The sequence below is a fragment of the Primulina tabacum genome, chromosome 3 (assembly GCF_025594145.1).
Source record: "Primulina tabacum isolate GXHZ01 chromosome 3, ASM2559414v2, whole genome shotgun sequence".
Classification (NCBI taxonomy): Eukaryota; Viridiplantae; Streptophyta; class Magnoliopsida; order Lamiales; family Gesneriaceae; genus Primulina; species Primulina tabacum.
The window spans coordinates 28,671,148-28,694,251 of NC_134552.1; the positions used below are offsets into that span (position 1 = coordinate 28,671,148).

Below are 23,104 nucleotides of genomic sequence, written 5' to 3' on the forward strand. Positions count from 1 at the left end.
ACAAAAAAAAACTCCTCTCCAATATCATCCCGGCAATCACCTATAATTTCAACTAAAATCGCTTAACTTTAAATGAGTTTTATCAGAGAAACTTTAATGCGGTGGTCTTATGATCAGCCCAACCTGGAACAGAATTCTTCATGAACTCAAAATCCCTCAACTTTCCCCCTAATTTTGAAAGAAATGGCATGCTCAGCCGACTCATACCACCATTGTTTATCCATACAGTTTCAGATCAATTTTCATGTCCCGACGCTTCCTCCTCGATGTTTTGCTCTTTTACATGGCCTTTTCGCGCCAGGCTCTGGGAGAGAAGAGTAAGCCTCAACATTTGTCTGCCAAATGGGAGCTTTTGCACTTCTTTCATGGTATCAGGATTAGTATGACTGTGAAGGCTCCCTTCAGCAAGCCTGTGATGAAGCAGGACCTGGAACAGAGGCTAATCAAAGGCATAACTGCAAAAATGGCCACTAAATGGGAGTGGAACTCTCACAACGGAACAACTGCAGATTTTCCTTGACGTTACAATGGAACTCGGTCTCCGTTAATATGGGATAGGCTAGCGGTGGAGTGGATTGGTATTTGGGGGTCGGGGGTGGGAGGTCTGGTGGGTAATTGTGGTTGGATTGGTGGGCTTTATACCTATTTTGAATCCATGGCCTGATGTTTTCCCTCTTATTGAAACTTGAATGGTAATTAATTAATTTATTTCTCATTTTACGTTTTGTTAGGATTTTTTTTGAAGGAATGTTTTGTTAGGATTTTGAATTCGTTTTTTCACGAGGTTGTTACAAAAAACAAAAACAGATAGGAATGTGGTGTTGTTCATTAAATTCTTGGTTCTTTGTACTTCACAATTCATTTATTCTATGTTGTTTTGCTCTAACGGAGGCAAGGACTATTTTCACTCCTTTATCTGGTGTTCTTTTCACTTGTATGTTATTGTTAAAGGGAACATAAAAGAGTTTCCAGTAGGTGTCGATAGGATACACATTGTTGGGTAGCAGCAATTGCATTTGGTGTGGTTGTCTTATATGACACAACGATCCGAATACGGTGTTTGCTCTTCTCCAGATTTAAAAATATCAGATTTAAGCTGTTACCATCAGTTATATTGTTTTATAAGTTGGCAAATTTTCAATGCTACAGGTATAATGATGAAATACATCTATACTGTGTGAGAGAGAGCCAGGTTCATGAATGCCATCCGTTGTGTTGAAGAACCTACTGACCCTCCAATATGTGGAAATTTGTCACTCACTTTGCGAGTGCATTTATGAGTGCAAAAAATACCTCTGCCATTCATCTTCTCCTTTTTGGCATCTAACAAATTTTCTCAATCCCTTTGCATCTTACTTTGCTCCAAGTCCGAAATCTAAGTGAAGAAAAGACTATTTGAATATTTGACTCCCTGGTAGAGGGTTTTTATTGTTAATTTTTTTCTTCCATGTTGTCTGAACATAACTATTAAAGCTTTCCTAACACCAGCTTGCACAGAGGATTGGAATCAAGGAATTGAAGCTTTAGAGTACTCATGACTTCCAATTGCACAAATTTAAATCTTAGACTCCAAAAGCATTATTATAGAAATTTGAGCTTTGTTTCTCTCAAAGCTAAAGCAGAGGTGAGAAAATAGGTCTATACACTAATCATCAATAGAACCATTGTCACTCTCAGATTTTTATTTTGATGCATTTGCATGTTTCAAGGATTAGTTTTACGAATGTTTTTATTATCTTCCCCCAACCCCCAATTATCAATGTGTTCCGTTCATCCTCATGCATCAAATGTAATGCAAAGTTTGCTATTTTTCTGCAGGAGTATAGGCACATTATGAATTTAAACTATTTCCTTATTGGCAAAATTTTAAATTAATGCCATTTAAATCTGTTTATAGTGATCTTTTTCTCTATCCATCTCTATTTATGGCTGTATAATTAGTGCATTTGTAATCTGTAGATTTGTTTACATCTATTGGAAGTAGATTTATGCAATTTACAATTGGGTCCCTTGTGCAAAATTTTCCACATCTGTAATTTCTACACACATATTACCAAGATTTGTAGGTTGCCTACTAAATTACAGAATGTAAGAAGGAAAATCCATAAGAGATTTGATTACGGAGTTTTCAGAATTCAGACCAGATTAATATCATGCAATTTTTTGTTTAGTTTTATATTTTGGCAAGTAATTAGCTGGCATGCGCTAATTTCTTCTCTGTAATTATTTTAATTGTTTTCTCTATGAAATTAATTTGATAATTTTGACATTCTTGGTTTCAGTTCCCATTGTACAACCACTAATCACATCAAAGCTGATATTGCGAAGAATTTGAGAAATGATGCACTTGCTGTATCAGTCATATAAAATAGAAATATAATTTGCTGGAACAAAAAGCAATATTAATTTAAGGTACGAGAGACAAGGCAACGAGTTAGTCATTGAGGATGATTTTGTCATCAGTTCAGGTGATGTGGACCCTGTTTTTTGCAGTCAAGCTATGATAAATTCCTAAAGCTTCAACAAAAGAGTGAATGGAGGAAGAAGGTTGTTTTCATCCTCGGAAGGCCAACAAATTTTGTGGCAATTTTTTGAATTGAAAGTCCCTAGTGAGTTTAAACTTCATTTAAGAGCGGGAGAATATTCGTTGGGTAAAATGAGTAGAAGCATCCAATCAATGGAATCAAATACATTTGAAGTTAACGACGATGATCTGTTGGTTTCATCAGTTATAACCAACAAAAACTTCAGATGTTCCCAGAAACGATATAACTTGAAAAAAAAAGAAATCCCCACCAAGAACAGTTTTATCTTGGTTAGTACATTCTGGGGTTGTTTCACAGAATGAAGTAATTCAATATAGGAGTCGTACAAATGATGCTGTTGTAAAAGAGGGCATAGTAAAAAATGGCCACCTGTTATGCCTGTGCTGTTGGGAGGAGCTTTCCATCTCTGAGTTTAAAAGGCATGCTGGGTTTGGATTAAACAGTCAATGCATGAATCTCTTCATGGAGAATGGAAAGTCGTTAATTTTAAGCCAACTTGAAGCATGGTCAGCAGAATACCTTGCTAGAAAAGCGCCCCTGGAAAAGGGTAGAGTTTTTCATGTAGGTGAAAATGATGAGTTCTGTGGGCTGTGTGGTAGTGCTGGTGATTTGGTTTGCTGTGACAACTGTCCATCTGCATTTCACCAGGCATGTATGCTTGAACAGGTTTGTCTCAGCTTTCTTCACAGATTTTGGTCCATTGGATTTCTTCCATATTTTCTCCATGCATAAAAATATAGAGCTTAATGATGTCTATAATTTTATTCACGACAAGTGTTTCAGACATTTGTGAAAATGATTGTTTCCCATCATATGCACACACTTCCATTATTGCAAACATTAATGTGGCAGAATCTCTGTTGACTGTAATTATCCAGTTTTTTTCTTATCTAAGGATAAAAATGCACCGTCCAATTTATGGTGAACTTCACTTCTGTGGAAGTTAAACTTCATTCGTCGCCGAACAGTGTGTTATTTTTCTTTTTCTTGAAAGACTTGGCCACTGGAGTTGTTAATTGGCTCATAAAGATGGACGTCCCATTTTCTTTACTAAAAGAGATGCTGTACCGTCACTACATGAAATGAGTTGAAATGGACAAGCTAGCTTTCACAAGGATTTCATTGATGTCTGCTAGTTATTTTTATCTTTTGTTGCCGTGTAAGTCTACCAATATGATAATTTTGAAATGTGTTAAAATTTTGTATGATTAATACTATTCCATGTCTTAGAATTAACCTCTGTATTGCGGAAAATTTATGACATCATATATCATTTGAGGAATGCAACTTCATAGGCTCAAATATTTATGTTTATTCCTTGTTCAAATGTGCTTGTACTCTCAAGATTTTGCATGTAGAGATATTTATTTACGTATGATGTAGTTTATAATTATATGGTTTTTACCATGTCCTTGTTACATCATGATAAATTTCAGCTTTTCGCTATAGAACCATTTTTCCACCCTTTCCTTTTGCCCCCTTTAGTGGTGGGGTTTTTATTAAAAAATAAACAAAGCTTTACACTCTTGGTCAAAAGAAACAAGGCTTTGTTTTGATGCTTGTATGCAATATTAAGTTAAGCTGCAGTAAATCAAAGTTCAGTTGAAGCTTGGTGGTTTGGTATTCTTTTCTAGAAATTAACTGTGATTAATTGTAACGTCACGAAAATTTGATGGTCCACGTAAACCACATGCATGCAAGTTATTAAATTTCTTTTGTATTTTATTAAATTTTTTTAATGCATTAAATGCATGTTTATTTAATGAATTTATGTTTTAATTCATGGTTTATTTAAAGTTTCATGTATTAGAATTTTAAGTTGCATTTCGCACTCGAACGAAGAACAGAAACTAGGGATATTCAGGAAAAATATTTTTATTGAATAATTATTATTAATTATTTAATATGAGGTGTTTTAAGTATGATTTTTGAAAATGGCATTGGTTGAATATTTTTACCCGTTGGGTTATATTTTTAGCCAGTACACAAAATTTAGCGAATCGGGTGACTTTTTGAGGGTTCAGAAAATATTTTCAAAAACGTACCTAAACGAAATATTTTTCGGGATTTTTATTGGGCTTGATGGGATTATTTAATTGCTTAATGGGCCCAAAATTCCTTTATTTTGATTAAGGGCCGATTAGCGCCTTATATTATGACTTAAACACTTCATTAGCAAGCCCTAAACCTAATTGATATATGGTGGCCGCCCTCTCCATTCAGCGGCACCTTTCTGAAATTCCAGCAGCCCCCAACCTCGAAAATCCTCTCCAAACTTTCAAGGAAATCATCCCCAGCTTCTCCGGTGCACGTTCTACGCGAGTATCTTCAAGTTTTCGAGCGTAAATACGCAAAGGCACGCATTGTATCTCTTTTTCTCATCATTCACACCATTTTTATGCTGATATATATGTATTTGCATGAGGAACTATTTAATGTATCAAGTGGTGTCATTTTTTAAAGGTTTGATATGAAATAAGCGTTTTTCCTTGCATATAACTCACGCTCTGGAGATGGATAGGGGTCGAGATAGGGAGAGCCGATTGGTTTATGGATAGTGCTTGGGCTTGGGTATGGTGAGATCGAAGGATTTGGGTGTCCACCCCTCCATCGCTCGATTCCACCCAAGCGCTTGACCCTCTTGGGTCCGTGACAGGGCTGGGAGAAGGCCATGAACAGCTGGTTGCGGTCTAGGAGTCGGTCGAAGGAGCTAAGTTTAGGGGTGGCTCGGTTGTCGTGTTGTGACGGTGTATCGGGGGGTAACGCACGGGGCTGGTGTTTGGGCAGTAGGGTTATCTAGGGCTGGTCAAGGAGAGTCCCTTGGGTTCGAACTTGGCCCTAGGGTGTGTTGGTTCGGGGCTGGTCCAGTTAGGGTGGGTTAGGCTCGAAGATTCAAGGCTAGGTGTGTTAGGGTTTTCGGATGACAAAGACAGAATTTTTCCATCTACTTCCAGGCTTCTTTGGTGAGTCATAAGTGTCTGGAAATAGTGGTTTAGAGGCTGGTCCAGTAGGTTCAACTCATGGTTTAAGTTGGAAAGATTTGGTTAAGTTTCGGGTTGATTCAGGTTAAAACCGGGACACCGGTCCAAGTTTTAAAACGAATAATTTAAGTTTTGAAACGGCTCGAGTTTATGCCTAAAAATGCTTATAAATATATTTTGGGATGTTTCAAGGAGTTTGGTAAGCTTTTGGTCGAAATTTAAAGGTCCAGGTGTAGAATGGTAATTTTGGGTCAGGGCGCTGCCAGGACTAAAATCTCAACTCGGGTGCAAAATGACCATTTTGCCCCTGAAAACTCAAAATGACCATTTTGCCCCTGGAACTCTAAATTTCCACCCGAAGTTTACCATACTCCTTAAAACATCCCAAAACATATTTATAAGCATTTCTTAAACGTAAACTCAAGCCCGTTTAAAAAATTAAACGATTCGTTTTAAAACTTGGATCGGGGTCCCGAATCAACCCGAAACTTAACCAAATCTTTCCCAACTTAAACCAGCTGGAAAAATTCTGTCTGTCATCCGAAAACTCTAACACACCTAGCCATTAATCTTCGACCCTAGCCCACCCTAGACTGGACCGGCCACGAACTAGGGCCAAGTTCGAACCCAAGGGACTCTCCTTGACCAGCCCTAGATAACCCTACTGCCCAAACACCAGCCCCCGTGCGTTACGCCCCGATACACAGCTCGAAAACTTGAAGATACTCGCGTAAAACGTGCACCGAAGAAGGTGTGGATGATTTCCCTGAAAGTTTGGAGAGGATTTTCGAGGTTGGGGGCTGCTGGAATTTCAGAAAGGTGCTGCTGAATGGGGAGGGGCGGCCACCATGTATCAATTAGGTTTAGGGCTTGCTAATGAAGTGTTTAAGTGATAATATAAGGTGCTAATGGGCTCTTAATAAAAAATAAATGGATTAATAGTGTTTTGGCCCATTAAGCAATTAAATAATCCTATCAAGCCCAATAACACTCCCGAAAAATATTCCGTTTAAGTACGTTTTTGAAAATATTGTCTGAATCCTCAAAAAGTCCCCTGATTCGCTAAATTTTGCTTACCAGCTAAAAATATAACCCGGCGGATAAAAATATCCAACCAAGGTCCATTTTCAAATATCATACTTAAAACACCTCATATTAAATAATTAATAATAATTGTTCAATAAAAATAATTTTCCTGAATATCCCCGGTCTCCGTTCCTCGTTCGAACGTGAAATGCAACTTAAAATCCTAATGCATGAAACTTTAAATAAACCATGAATTAAAACACAAATTCATTAAATAAACATGCATTAAAACAATATTTTATACAATTTAATAACTTGCATGTATGTGGTTTACGTGAAACTCAAATTTTCGAGACGTTACATTAATATTATAAGCTTTTCGATAAGGTTTTCCTTTCTCTCCTATGTTGAGGGCTAAATAAAATTTAATCAACAAAATCCTTTTAATGAGTCCAAGAAACAAGAGTTTGTAGTAATTCATATGCACTCCATTGTATAATTGCTTTATGGAGCAGCTCAACTGTGAATATTCTTTTAGTCATGCATGTGAAAATATAATTTTCTCTTGAAATACTTGTGTATGGATTTCACATATTAGAATAAATCCACCTTTCAAATTTTGTTATCTATAGAGGACCATAAGTTCTGCAAAAATTATCTTCTCTTGTGGATGCAAAAGAATTTGACGCAGGATACAATGCATCTGCACAGTCAAGTTATGGATTAATCTGTTTCCAGTGAAACAATCATTGAATATAGAACTCGTTGACGAAGACTTTGTTGCACAAATCGGGCACGGAACAGGAGTTCCCAGTTTATTATGCCTCTGAAATTTATTAAATTGTTTGTTTCTGTACTGAATAGGTACATATGCAAATTCATTTTTTTGGGAAAATAACATGATTTATGATTTTGTTTGTACAGGAGGTTAACCCATTTATTTTGTTTCTCCAGGTGCTGCCGCCTGGAAGCTGGTATTGTCTGCACTGTTGTTGTCAGACCTGTGGAATCATGGTCAATGGCAAAGATGGTGGTCTGAGATGCTCCCTGTGTAAGCACAAATGTAATGTATTTTTTGTACACCTCCTGTTTCTTTGATATTTTATTTCTCTGAGACGTATCTTATGAATTTCAACATTTCATGAGCGCAAGAACTTAATTTCTTGTTATTTATTCTATCGCCAACCTATTCTTCTTGTAGTACAGACAATGTTGCGAAATTTACTGGTGTTTTTCATTTACTGAATCCAGATAACCGTACTTACTGTTACTTGTGAATAGATCATTACGGGTGTGTGCAAAACCAAATTACGGATGGTGGGTTGTTATCAGACAGGTGGTTCTGTACGCAAAGTTGTCACGAGGTAAGTCTTATGTTTATTGAAGCAGTTTATATTTTTATGATCTGCAATTCTGTTATAGGTAGTTGTAGCAAGGGAAACTAAGGTAATATCTGGATTCATTTGTCATATTTCCTGACATGTTATTCTGGAATTGCTTTTATAGAGATTGACTGGATAATTTGGTGTATTTTTAGTTTTTTTCTTTGAATTATACTTTTTCTTCTACTGTAAATGTCATTTCATTTAACAATGCATTGGTTTAATGAAGCATAGCGTACAAATTCGATTTTTTGCTAGGGTATAATATTATAATAGACAATTTTTGAAAAGTGATAAAAAATTGTATTACAACCACTTGAATTATATAGGGATATGTGAATTGTTGGAAAAGATATGAAAATGAGATGGTAATGTTTGATTTCATTTCCGAAGATGAAAAACACCAAGGAAAATGAAACCTTGCATAGGTAAATATTCTAAATATGGATTTGCGTGGTTTTCTTCTAAAATGGAACTAGTCTCTTATTGTGCTGTTTTGATCAGCTCTAATTGAATTAGAAATGTATGAATGTTAAGGAATAGGTGATAAAGTTGATAACATTTAAGCAATTCCCTTCAGCAGCATGAATCATTTATTAATTTTTGCCTCCCATTGTTTCCGTTGTTTTGAAAAAGCCAAGTCTTTTTTTAGTAGAAGACTTCTAACTTTGTTCAAATCATCGTCTTTGTTTTGGAAAACTATTATGTGAATGAACTTGTTTCCATAATTAGTCTCTCTCTCAACAATTGCTCAATTCACATGCCGGAACCGAAAACTATCTTTTGTCTTGTGCTGTGTTGTTGAATACAACATTATCCGGCACCAGTCTTTTACAAACGCAGTATCTGGTGCTTGCCTTTTATATTTCTCATCAATAGTTATAATCATAGGAGTAACATGCATCGTAGTGTTTAAACTGACCCAGTTGACCCAGTTATAGCAGTGGGCCATTGGGTCAGTGGTGCAACCAGTTAACCGATGGCTGGACCAGCGGTCAATTATTGACAAGTAAAAGAATAAATATTTTTCTGTATGAAATACGGCCATGATAATTAGCATTTACCAGATAAAAATTCAGCAAAAACCATATTATGTACTCCTAATAAGGAATTAGTAGAATATTCTCAGTTATAAATATTCATTAATGGAATAAATGAATTAAGCAAACAATAAATTTATGAATAAAATTAATGAAGATTTTATAGAAAACTTTAGAAAGATATGGAGGTGTATCTTATTTATTGTTGAATGTCAGTGAAACGTCTACTACTCTTTTTTCTTTAAAATATACTAGAATTTTTTTTTCTTATATGCTTTCGGCCGACTATATATATGCATAAATGTATTTTTGCACCATTTAAAATAATTCACCAACTCACTATTTAAAAATCCAAAAGAACGCAGTGCAAAACATAAAACCGGAAAACTAGTATTTTTTCAAAAGTAGCATAAGCTCTTAAATCCTCTCAAAACCGCTCAAAAGCATCAAAAGTCATAAATGTTATAAAATCTTAAAATCATACTAATGCGGAAAACTAGCAAAGGTTCTCGGGTTATGTGCACCATCAGTCCAGCTAGTTCGACCATCAAGTCGTCCAACATCATCAAAATCATGCTCACCTGCATCGATCACACCTAGTGAGTCTAATGACTCAGCAAACCTCAACCATGATAGCTAGTAATACATATGCATTCACATGTGACAGTGAAAATACTTTAAATAAAAATAGCTTTTCATGAATATGCATACTTTAAATCATTTTCCTTTCATCATAAACATATACATATACATTCTCTTTAATATGAATTCCGTTAATTAATTGTGACCATCCTCTCATCCTTCGGTCAATCGATCAATCTCAGCTGTAACCTTGGTACCAGGAGGCGAGGCAACATTAACCACTTTTCCGTTATGTGCCTTGGCCTATAGTCGGCAGGGACATCAACGACACTCTCACCAGTCAACTGAGCCTTGAATTACATATCATCATATCCTTTCGATGAAAATTCGGTCGTTGGGTTCCCACGTGGCTTTGTCCCATAAACGGATTCCACTAGGGCTTCGTCCCTCACGAATCCCCATATCCTTACCGTCACAATCAAATGTCCATAACTTTATGAAAATACATGCAATAATATCAATTTCTTTTAAATCAAACATACATCACATCTTTTAACATTTATCGTTTTCTATCATAAAATTTCATAATCTTTTAAAATAAACATTTTAACATTCATTACAGCATACAGGGCATTGCCAGGATGTCTAACATTTTTCAGGTGTAATTTACCCCTGAAACCCAAACTTTCCTAATTTACTCTTAGACCTTATAACGACAACCCAAATCCATACAAACTTAACTTAACATTACACCCATAAACATTTTAAATTGCATAATAAAATAAATATATATACTTTTGAAATAATTTAACACATAACATGCATTGCTTAAATTATTAACTAAATAAATAAATTATGATCACTACAGTTATGCCTCTAAAAAAACTCGTAGTTATATGCTTTATTTATAATAAAATAATAATATTTAGTTATTATTAACTATAAAATTTATTCCAAAATTTGTTGTAGGAAATAACCCGGTAGGTCTTTGATAATTGGGTCATTAGTTTTGATAAAAAAACCCACAGGTTTATTTGGATATTTTATTGGTCAACTATCATCTGGTTGGTTAAAAGAGACTACCATTTTTGCATCGGTTCAAACACTGGTCGGCTCCAGTTTTTAAGCACAGATGAGTCTAGCTTCAGGTACTATGCCCAACATTAGATGTTTCCTTCATTTCAATCCTCATCTCGTGTATTAACGGCTCATCTCCCGCGGATAAACAGTTTAAAGAATGGCATTATAAACATTTCATTTTTTGAATCCTTTTGGCCCTCTTTCTTCACCATGCCAGACTGATAATCTAAATGGTTCGAAGAACGGCATTATAAGCATTTTTCTATAGCTGGTTGTAACCAATCTCCATTTTCTTCATTCCTTTTGGCCCTTGTTCTTCACCATACCGGATTGATAATCTAACCTTGTCATCTCATAATTTGTTTCCACTTGTTTGCAAATCTTCTCAGCAGGCTACAAGTTTTAATTGAATTTTGTCGTTTAGTAAATTAAATACCACGATATACTTCAATGAAAAACCTGACCTGATTATATCCTCAAGCTGTTGTGTTCTATGCAAAGGCGTGAATGAATCAAGAGGTCACATTTTTTTAAAATCATGCAAATAAATTATATCTTTAGTTACAATTGCATTTAGCATTACTTATTAAAATATCAAACATTTGGAGGCATTACCTCGGATAAATAAATAATTAAGCCTTTTTGACAAATTTATCAAAATTCATCTAAACTCCATACATGGATAACCTATTATAATCCATATTAACTTACGACACGATAACATACTGTAATGGGTCATGGCCAAGACCAAGCCCATTAAAGAGGATCGGTCTCGAGTAGTTTAAATATTAGGATTTTAAATATTTTATTTTTAAAGTTTATTTCCAGTTTTTTTCCAGCTTATTGATATGATTCCTTGTGAACATGAAAAGCAAACTCGAATATTTAGGTGAAATCGAGCACTCAATCCAAGAACGCAACGAATATTTAGTTTTGTGATATTCACCCATAAACTATGAAACTTAGTAACAAATAACACGGATATAACAATTGTTCTCAAGAGAACTTTCAAAGAATTCCGTCTTTGACAATCCCGGTTAAGAACAATTGACAAACGCTACAAAGCAAGAAGCTTTGATAAGTTTGATTTGAGGAACACACAAGTTGTGGCAAAGCCAAGCTTTGAATTGAGAGGAAAAATTCTAAAACTATCAATAATATTCTGCTCTATATTTAATGTTACATGTTTATATGTAAAACAAAGAAAGAACACAAAGCCATTCTCGAAAACTAGGGTTTCTGAACTATTTCTGCGTCGCGGCGCGCGGGTGCTCGTTGATATCGTGCTGTGCGCGCATGCTACTGATGTTGGGCACCTTTGGTTGGCTTCACTGCGCGCCCAGTGCGTAATTTGTTGTCAGGGCGCACGGATGCACGTTCTTGCTGCGCGGGTGAGCGCCAACTGTCGTCTTCCGGGGTCATTTTGCACTCGAATGCTTGGTAGCTCGATACGATCTAAGTGCTTCCTAATTCTTGAATATACTCGATACTTCATCTTCAATCACCATCAAGCTCTCATAATCTGGATAACATAATCTCTCGAAATCTCTTCCACTAGTTATCACGTGATGCCCAGTCAAATTCGCATCACTCCCTTTTCTCAAGAAGATTTGTCCTCGAATCTTTGCTACCAAGACAAAAACAATGTTGGTAACAAAAAAAATTAAATTAGCACCATACTTACCTTTCAAATATAGCTCGTAGGTGCTATGATCTACTTGCTCCATCAACCCTAGAAATCTCAACTCTATGGCTGCCTTCGCCATGTCTTTATCAATTACACCAAATGATACCAAATGATAATAATAAAATCTCATTAAGCATCACAAAATTAAATTCTTCCCCTTCTTAGATCTAGTTAACCCTACAATAAAATCTATACAAGTGTACAACATTTGCTCAATAGGAGTAAGAAGTAGTTCATGCAAGATATAAGAATCTAGCCTAGACTTCATTTTTCCGTATGCAATGCATATTTCACAATCCCACTCAATATATTTCTTCATATACAACCATGGTAAAAATTCATGCATTATATATATGGTTCTAGCTACTCCATAGTTACACATCAAACCGTAACTATGTGCCTCACTGTCAAGTAACTCATGCAATGAATATAGAATGAAAAATTTATCATCTTTAAACAAATATTGATGATGAACATAAAAATTCTCACATCCAATCATGTAAACTCTCACCAAACAAATATAAATCATACAAATAAGACATGCCACATGTACTATCCTTGCATGCTTTTAACACTTTACTAGAATTTAAACTCAATGCACATACATCCTTGTTGCCACTAAATCCCATCAATTTGACAACTTGTGAGAAATCAAAAACAAAAATTTTAAGCTTAATGCATGCAGTTTCTCACCACTCTCACATCCATGAAACTTAGAGACAAAAGTTAATTTAAGTCATATCTCTTAAACACCGTATCCATGGCTCTTCTTCTAAATTATTGAAAACAAGACATTATAGAATTAAGATTTGGAAGCAAGACATACCTCATAGTCCTTGCCAACTACTCTTACCTCACTTTGACTGATTCCGAAGTCATACGGATTAACCCATGACGTTCTTCCATCACTAAAGAATCACTTCAGCTTTTCTCCTCCTCCATAGCATACATATTAGGAACTCCTTCTTCATTTACTGATTCACTTCCAGCGCATATTGTTCAATATTCGCATAATCAATCGGTGGAGTATCATCAGTCTCAACTTTGTCAACTTCGACTTACAACTTTGGATTCACAATCAACTACAACTTTTGATTGATAATCAACTACAACTTTGGATTCAAGCTCCGCTTGAGAATCCATCACTTTCACCGTCTCATTTTGACATTAGCTAATAACATGTCCAATTTCTAGACAAAAAACATATAATATCACAAGTACGAGCATTTGAAATTTTAGATATACCTTGATAATGATATCTATGCTTGAGAACTTCATGCCTTGAATCCATCATTGGCCTAGCCATGTATTTCTCATCCATGCTCGACCTCCATGTGGAAGCAAATGACGCTTCATGCAAGTCACACCCACCTCTTCTATCAACTTCCTTATGATATTGATTAAGAACAAAATGTTTTCTCATCTCCATTTTCATCTCATCCCACATGACTATATGATTCTCTCCACGTCTTCTCCTACCCTACACTAACTGATCCCACAAAGTAATAGCATAGTCGGCAAACTCGCTACAAGCTCGTCTTAGCTTCTTAGCTTCCGAATAATCTTGGACCACAAAAATACACTTCATATTCTCATCCAATTGAGATACTCATTTGGATCGGCTCTTCCATCGAAAGATGGAATTGTCATCTTAACGCCACTTACTCTATATTTTCCCGACTTCTATATCTACTACTCTTATCACACCGCCTATCATCATCCTAATCCAGACGTGATTCTATCCACATCGACTCTTCTTTCTATCCTACTCCCATCAACTTGCCAATACCTCTCACGTAGAGGCCTAAACTCCTTATCCCAAATTCTACCCAACTCTCCAACCAATGTTTGAAATTTAAGATCATCGGACATGTTGTACCTGCAAGAAAAGTTAGTAGAAAAATAACAAGAATATGTTTCTCACCCAAATCTCACAGGTCACTCCAAAGAAAAAAATCACTTTTTTTTATCTTCCAATAGCTATTCGAACTCCTTTTACTTGTAGGCGTCACTTCAAGAAAAAAACACTCACACTCAAGTATTTTACTCAAATTTGAGAATTCTCTAGAAGGTTACTTAGGCTTTGTAGCTAGTGTGCATCAAACTTTACAAGTCCAAACTTTTAGGCACTTGAAAATTGACTCACGTTAATTGCACAAAAACAAATAAATTGAAAGGATTTTCCCAATAACGTGAGTGTGACTCAACACTCGAGGAAAATTTTCCAATACTAGATGCGTTCTCAAAGGGAATTTCGATCTCTATTCTTTTTTTTGTAAATTTCGATTCTCTTCTTTTTTTATCAAATTTTTTTAACTGAATTTCTTTTAATCAATTTTTTTCTTACAATAACGAGAACTATTCTCAATCGAAAATCCCAAACAAAAAAAAATCAAACAGATAAGGAAAACTTTGAATGCAAGAAGGAAACTTGTATCAACAAGGAAACATTCGGTATAAGATCCTTTTCTTGTAGTGCAAGCTTTGAACTTCTCTCTCTCTTTTCTTTTTGTTCCAATTTTAACATTTTCTTTGACAAATTGCACATAAGACAAGAAGAAACTTATGCGACAACAAACAATGAAGAAAGACTAAAGAAAATTCGAGAATCGCGAGATTCACGAACACCAGAAGACTAGAATACAAGATTCCTAATAGAAATCTTGCGACGCAAGAAACAAGAACGTAAATAAAAGAACAAAGAGCAAACTCGATAAATAAAACAATATAACTTACTTGAACCAAAGGAACCTAAGTTCTGATACCAGATGATATGATTCCTCGTGAATGTAAAAAGCAAACTCGAATATTTGGTGAAATCGAGCCCTGAATCCAAGAGCACAACAAATCTTTAGTTTTGTCCCGATCGTTGAAACTGAGTGTTTTGTGATATTCACATCTAAACTATGAAGCTTAGTAACAAATAACACGGATATAACAATCGCTCTTAAGAGACTCTTCAAAGAACTCTTCTTTGAAAATTCGCGTGAATAATAATTGACAAACGTCACAAAGCAAGAAACTTTGATAAGTTTGATTTGAGAAACACACAAGGTGTAGCAAAGCCAAACTTTAAATTGAGAGAAAAAACTCTAAAACTATCAATAATAATCTGTTATATATTCAATATTACATGTTTATATGTAAAACAAAGCAAGAAAACAAAGCCAATCTTGAATCTAGGGTTTCTGAACTATTTCCGCTTCGTGGCACACGGGTGCACATCGATATCAGGTTGCTGCACGGATGCTACTGATAATGGGCAATTTTGGTTGGCTTTGTGCGCATGGTGCGCATCAATTGTTGTTTTCCGGGGTATTTTTGCACTCGAATGCTTGATAGCTCGATACGATTCCACTAAGTGTTTCCTTGAACTTCTTTAATCGCTTGAATATACTTGATACTTCACTTTCAATCACCATCAAGCTTTCACAATCTAGATAATATCTCTCGAAATCTCTTCCACTAGTTAGCATGTGACACCCGGTCAAATTCACATCAATTGTTGTTTTATTTGAAACAAGTGTCATGTTGTCATCTTTATCTCACTTGTCCTAAAATTGCGGATAGTTGAATCTTGAAGATTTAATGTTATCTAGGCTATCACATAATTATAAATATGTGGCTGATTAAGTTATAAAATAATCATTGAGGTTTTTCAGAAATCGAAGTGTTGTGAGATTGCGGGGTTCTCTCCTAAAATGAGCCTCAATCTCCACAATTAGACAAAAGCGAAAAAGGTCAAAGAACCCACAAATGGGATAATATGCGAAGCCCAACTATAAGCCTATTGATCACTCCATAACACAATCTATAACTCGGGACCATAACAACTTTTTTCGACGAGGCATCAAGGACCAGCGCTCAAGGGGCTCCTGTACCAGTGAAGATTGCAGCTTTTATATGCCCCGATATTCATAGCTTGATTTTTCTAGACACAGTGGTTGATCTGATCCTTTGGGGTGGCTAAATCTTTGTGAGCATTTTTTCCGCCATCAGAGAACACCAAAAGAGGAAAAGTGGGGTTGGCATCCTTCCATCTTGAGAGAGATGGTCAGTTGTGGTTTCTCAAATTGGACTTCCGCTACAAGGGAAAAAATTTAAGGACCAATGCAACCTTCGGTTTGGGCCTCCCATACGCAACAACAAATTAGTCAAACTAGCCAAGTTTTGCCAAATTGGGAATTTCGCTGACTACCAATGATGTTTCGAACAATTGGCGCTCTGGTCCTGTTCATTGACTAATGAACAAGAGGTTCAGATCTTCCTTCGTGGGTTCAAGTGAAAATACCGATCAAAGTGGAGCTTCAACACCCTTATGACCTGAACACCGCAATGAGTCTTGCGAGGCTTTATGGTAGGAGAATGAGGACACGAGAAATTCTGTGAGGAGTAACAGACAACCCTCCAAAGCCTCCATGGCTAAACCTATGTAAAGATTTATTGTGTATGGCTTAGTCTATGTAGCTTAGTTGAAGTCTTTATTTTAGGCCCAGCCTTCTACTTATCAAAGAAATGATTTCTTGAGCGTATATGTGAACCAACATATAATAAACTGGACCATCAATCAAATCATAAAATCAAACGGTTATATTTAAATGGTTTAATTGGTGAGCAACGTTATCGAACTGATATTTATACATGAAATTATTAATATGTAATAAATATGTAGATGTTTTGAAAGGTAAATAATAAATCGCCTGAGAAGTTTATACAATATCTGTTTTTGTCGATCTTTCTTCTCTTACTAGAACAAGAAATAAATTAGAGTATATATTTCTTTTTTCTACTGCATACTACTGAATATAAACACAATATATGGTCTGAATAAAAAAAAAACCAAAAGCACACGACCTTTTAAAAATAGTAAAAAAAAAACCAAAATGGTAATAAACTTTGATTTGGGCTTCTTTGGGTGGTTGAAGAGGTTCAGTCATCAGTTTAAATGTTTTTCATATGATCTGTCAATTCGAGTGCTGAATGTTTTTCTGGTCAACTCAGTATAAAATGCAAATCACTTTGCAGAAATGGAAATGCTCGGTTTGTTCCTTTCTCTAAGTAGTGTTAATGCGAGTAATGCTAAAACAGGCATGAATTGAGGGTAAAAATGAACATAATTTCGAAACCCCGTATGGTGCTATAAGATAAATGGGAACGACTATTAATGCAAGTTTATTGTTGATACCTTGGTTTAAAGCAGCCAAAGGTAATCGGTTTTGCTAGGTAAAATACTTCTTTAACATTTAAAGAATGCATGTAAATCTGTCGATGACAAGTTGGCTCAACATAAGCTCTATCAAGGATTGCCAAGCAGTTCGTGTCGATTCCAACCTCTCGTTTGTTTTACGAAGCTAATGGGAGTACAACATTGACATAATGAGCAAAATGAATCTCTCTTATTGTTGAATGCAGTATTGATGATGTTCACGGAACAGGTTTCACAGCTTTAATGGAAGACGTGAGAGTGAAATAGCATGTATCATGGATTAATTTGTTAAGTTCGAGCTTGAAATTATTTTTTCAATTTTTTCCAGATCTACTCTGGTCTTGAATCTCGGATTGGGTTGATGAATCATCTGTCTAGTGGTATCTCTTGGACACTTCTGAAGTGCATCGATGGCGACCATAAAGCGCATTCTTCTAAGCATTTTGTTGCCTTGAAGGCAGAATGCAACTCAAAGTTAGCTGTTGCCATCAAAATTATGGAAGAATGTTTTCGGCCTATGGAGGATGAAGATACCAAGATAAGCATGATACCTCAAGCCATATACAATTGGGGGTAACTGCTGTTATTGTGCATACCCTCGATACTTAAGTCATAAATATGCTGGCTTTTCCTTGTTCCAACTCCCAGAACTAGCTCATCTTGTTCATATTTCTTAACATAGGCATGAGTGAGTAGTTCTATTGTTTTTCTTGTCTTCTGACTGTAGCTATTGTGATTTATGACTGACTTATCCTGCCACCATCATTGGTGTTTTCGAGTAAACTAGTTCTTTAGATTATTGGTAGGCTGTGCTAACTGATAAAGGCATGTATATGTACCACTTTTCCTTTTAATTATATTCATCTCTTAAAATTTTACTTTTTGGCATTTGCTAGTTGTATCCATGTATTAAATATTTGTTTCAACTTAAGTTTCAAATACTTAAAAATTGATAAAAGTTTCGAAAAGTAAATGGAAATATTTTGGGTTTCGATTTCTTAATGCTTGACTAAAGAGAAGCAAAAAAATACTCCTATATCCAATTTCATGCAATAACAATTACTAGTCTATATGTAGATGAAATAGTCCTGTATAGGGGGGAAAAGATTACAGCAAGCAACAGAAAAATAGCAACTAAATTGATTTTTTTGGAAATTTGGAGTGATTCAAGGGTTCAACCCCTGCCCTAAGCTGGAGAATAGATATCAGGCATACCCATTTTTTCCTTCATGACCAATGAGGATATCGACTTCCTAGTCCTCGGGTAGTACTTATTCTACTTTACCATTTTAGTACCACTTGTGCTTGATGAAGTTTCTATCAGTCCTGGCATGTTCCATAAAAATCATGCTACACACGACTTTAAACTACAATGGTGAAATTGTTATCACTCTTGAGCTTTATAGGACCTACCCTTCAAGATTGTATATTTGGTATAATTTTTTCTATTGACCTATCAAAACTTGTGCAACTGCTTGATACTTGGCTTTTGCATTGCTTTTGGTTGTGACTGGTTGCTTCTACTTGTCTAAGTTACAAGATTTCCCCATTTCAAATAATTTCGGATTGTGGATTTCTTAAGTTTGGATTATGCAGCCCACTGTGCCAAATGATTCGATCTCTTTGTTATTATTCCTTTTAATTATTTTAGTTGGGCATTGATCGAATTGTGACACCGAGACCGTTTTATAATTTAAAACATTTGAATTGCATCCTTATCACCAACTATAACTTTTGGTAAAACGACAAACACGTGATCTTGCAAGTTGTATCAAAATGAACATCACATAATTGGTTTCCATAAGATGCAGATATTGATGAGTTATTGGGGAATTGTTGGAAAACATTAATCGCCCAACTGATTGAAATGTAAGCTTCTTGAGTTTTTATACAATTTAAAATATTTGATTTCACGTAACTACCACTGATTATGACTTTTGATAAAACGAGTATCATGCAATTAAACAATATTTTTATGCTTAGGGTATCCTCAAGATTTTTAATAAGCAGTCAATTGATTCTAAGTTTCTTATATTGGCTGAGCGCATGCCTTGACTTATCATTCTCGCACTAAAAGAAAGGGACAATATCAAGTTGAAAACTAAGCGATTTGTCAGTTTCCAATTAACTTTTGGTGTTACTGGAAGATCCTATCCACTTCTTTTATGTCTCCAATTTCTTTCCCGGAATGTGCTCGTCGCTTGTAGGAATAATATTGTTTGTAAACTTCTTGATGTCTTCATTTCAAGTAACAAAGAATTCCTAGTTCCTTGTCTTAGAATTTATTTTTTTAGCAAATTATGCGTTATAACGATGTTATCCATATGCACAAAAGAACAAATATCTTCCTAATCAAAGCTTGATTTGTGGACAATGTGTGGTCAGCCTGACCTTGTGGTATACCGGAAATTCCTTGAGTATGAACTGAACCTAACAAACTTTGCCTTTGGAGATTGTTGCAATCCACAGAGAGATTTTTTAATGTCCGGATTCATTATTACTTCCATCACCAAATTGTTTGGAGGGAATCTTCATAAACAGTTCTCTAAGCTTACCATTTAGAAATGCATTTTTATCTCTGTTCGGGAAAGTTGATGTTCAAGTGTTGAGAAGCTGTTTTAATATCTTACGTGAGTGTATGTTGGCCATAGAAGCACTTTAATATGCTCATGCATGTCTTCCATCCTGGATCCAGCAGAGGACTTCGAAAATTCCTACTATATACTCTCCACCTACTTTAACTATTAAGGCTCAGCGTTCTCTGTATTCAATTTAAAGAACAAGAGATTACAAAAAATTTAAATTTAAGGATCCTAAAGGGAAACTGGAACAGTCTAACTAAATGGGAACAAAATAGGTTAGTATAAGAAATAGGGAAGTTTTGACTAAAACTAAATTTTCTAGGTATTTGGGATTAATTCAAGTTCTCCTATACCTTCTTGCCTTTACATAATTTTACAACTTGATAATTGCCTAGATGTCCGAAAAACAGCTTTGTTTCACCTAAAACTGAGAAATAATTTTTTGGGATAAATTATCTATGCTATACAACTATACTTGAGCATAATAGAGCAACTTCTTTTGTTATGATGGATAAACCAATTTAATTTCCAAATTTGCCCTTACATTGTAGTGGATTTGATCTCATCTATATATTAGTAATTTGAAGGGCGTCTCATCAATTTTTTTTCCATATTTTTCTCAACTAAATATTATAGGTATGATCATTTACTTTTTGATTTGTTTATATATAATTTTAGATGAGATTATGTGGATCAGCTTGGTTTTAGAGATAGAATTTCTCCTTGTAACAGAGTCATTCCACCATGCCTGAGAAAGAAAGAATACATTCCTCACGTTTGCGCAGGCCTATGGGCTTTCTAAAGCCCCTTTCCTGTTGTGGCTTATAATTTCAAAAGGGTTTGCTGAGCTTCTTTATGTGACAGACATCGTAAAATTAGTCTGTTGAATGATTGCTTTGAGTCCATGCTTGCAGCTGTGCTCTGTGAATTTTGGGCTTTGTTACTCATATTTTAACTCTTGTGCGCAGAATAATTAATTGTGCTTTGATCATAACATGTTTCATAGCTAAAAATCATGATAATTTTTTTTTTCTTTCAGATCACAACTTCCTCGTTTTGACTACAGTGACTTTTATGCCGTGATTCTGGAGAAAAATGACATTACAATGTCTGTGGCATGCATAAGGTAATTCAATCCATCGGTTCTTTTTTTATTTTACTGTTTTCAAATAGCTTTTAGTAGTTTGTTGAACGAACATGTTAGAACGCCTCATGTATGACACCAGATTTGCTTCCTTTTTTCATGTCTAGCACTTTTATTACTGCTGATTTGTGCTTTGCTTTCTATCATTGTGGAGTCAGACACGTGCTCTCTTCAGTTTCTCATCTCCTGCAACCCTGCTTCTGATGTTTTTAACTGTGAAATTTTATTTAGACAAATTACATATAATGCATTTTTATTTTTTGATTTCCATCTTTGAAGTTAAGACACATAATGGTAGTGTAGATTTATGCTATAAATCTTATGTTGGCTGTTGTTAAATCTCATGTATGCATGCGAGGCGTGTAGTAGAGAATATAGTATTGGATATTTCAGGATGCATTAATATGGTTGTATTCACAAACTTGACATCTCGGCCTCTGTACCATTCTACGGTGCCCAAGTGTAAATATATCAAGACTCTGCACTCTATTCGATAGGTAATTTTGTCTTTCTAATGCTTCTCCATAGGCATATTCATTTGGCAGACTTTAGTAAATTATTTATATATTTGGTAACATATCAATGATCCATCCAATGTATGAAAACATGGGTTGAGCAATTAGAAGAGGGGATATAACACCAATATGCAGTAGATTCGAAATGATTGTTTATAGCATGTATTTGCTTTGCTAATTTCCTAGCCACGTCCTACCTAAAACATTTCTGGGTAAAAATCTCATAACAATTACAGTTTTTTTGCTTTGCCTTGCAGAATACATGGTGCAAAATTGGCAGAGTTACCTTTCATAGCGACTTGCAAAGAACACCAGGGCAAGGGAAACTTCAGGCTCCTTGTGGAATCAATAGAAAAGGCAATATATCCATTACGAATTACTCTCTTGCTCTGGCGGGAAAATATCTTTGATTTGTGCTATTATCTTTTAGTTTGTGATCATTATGGTGTTTGGTTGCAATGAATTTGAGAAGTTTTCTGGTTTGTATGCAGCTAATTTGTGTTGTATTGTGTCTGTAGATGCTAAAAACTTTGAATGTTGAAAAGCTACTCGTAGCTTCCCATTCCGAGCTAGTGAGTACGTGGATGGATTCCTTTCATTTTCAACACTTGGAAGAGGAAGAGAAACAGAATTTATGTAAAGTCAACCTAATGGTACTTCCTGGTTCAACATGGCTTAAGAAGTGCTTGTAGCAGGAGTCCTTAAATATCGTTCTTTTCATTTTCATGATCATCAATTCATCGACGGATCCTTTGGAACCTTCGCTTCTTAATGACTGCCTTTCCAGAGCTTTTTTCTGTTGAATGTAAGCAAATGCAATATCCTGTACATTTTGTTTTATTATTGTTAGCAATGCCTAAGTAATTTATGATGTACGTTTCCATCCCCTTCTGCCAGATTCAAAAATGGCGGACTAACCGCCAAAATCCAAACTCTTAGTGATCATACGACAACTTCTGCCTGTTTAAGAACTCTCGATTCACCAGTGACAACAACACAATCTAACCGTTAACTTTTGACATATTGAGTTGATAGGGTAGCACAAATTAGTTCTTAGATGATCTGATAAATCTGACAGACGTGTTCTAAGATGAGTATCTCGATATGTGATAGCTTGAGGTGCTCGAAGATCCTGGGATAATGCAGATTCTAAGAATTGTTGTATCTATCTCCTGTCTTGAGTATGAATATATATAGTTGAACAAACTCCAATGGTCGAAGATGATTTTCAATTATCATTTCTACTAAATCTCGACAGAATGATCTTGTTGCTTACAATCATCGTACACAACATTAAATGTCCATTTAATGCTTCTTTGCTTTTTGGGCCTAA

General features: G+C 35.4%; 1 protein-coding gene across 5 annotated transcripts; it reads left to right on the top strand.

Moving 5' to 3' along the window:
* The first annotated feature begins 8 nt into the window (after positions 1–8).
* On the top strand, positions 9–22,679 carry LOC142541043 (increased DNA methylation 1-like). 5 transcript variants are annotated; one of them, XM_075647581.1, is made up of 8 exons: positions 9–692; positions 2,864–3,212; positions 7,508–7,616; positions 7,835–7,917; positions 17,859–18,103; positions 21,152–21,238; positions 22,029–22,128; positions 22,290–22,679. In XM_075647581.1, the coding sequence occupies exons 1-8, from the start codon at positions 664–666 to the stop codon at positions 22,461–22,463; spliced, it is 1,176 nt and encodes a 391-aa protein (XP_075503696.1). In that variant the 5' UTR covers positions 9–663; the 3' UTR covers positions 22,464–22,679. The 5 variants fall into 5 exon arrangements, with proteins under 5 accessions (XP_075503696.1, XP_075503697.1, XP_075503698.1 ...); XM_075647582.1 differs by having other exon boundaries at positions 1,150–3,212; positions 22,290–22,678; XM_075647583.1 differs by having other exon boundaries at positions 2,283–3,212; positions 22,290–22,678.
* The last annotated feature ends 425 nt before the right edge of the window (positions 22,680–23,104 follow it).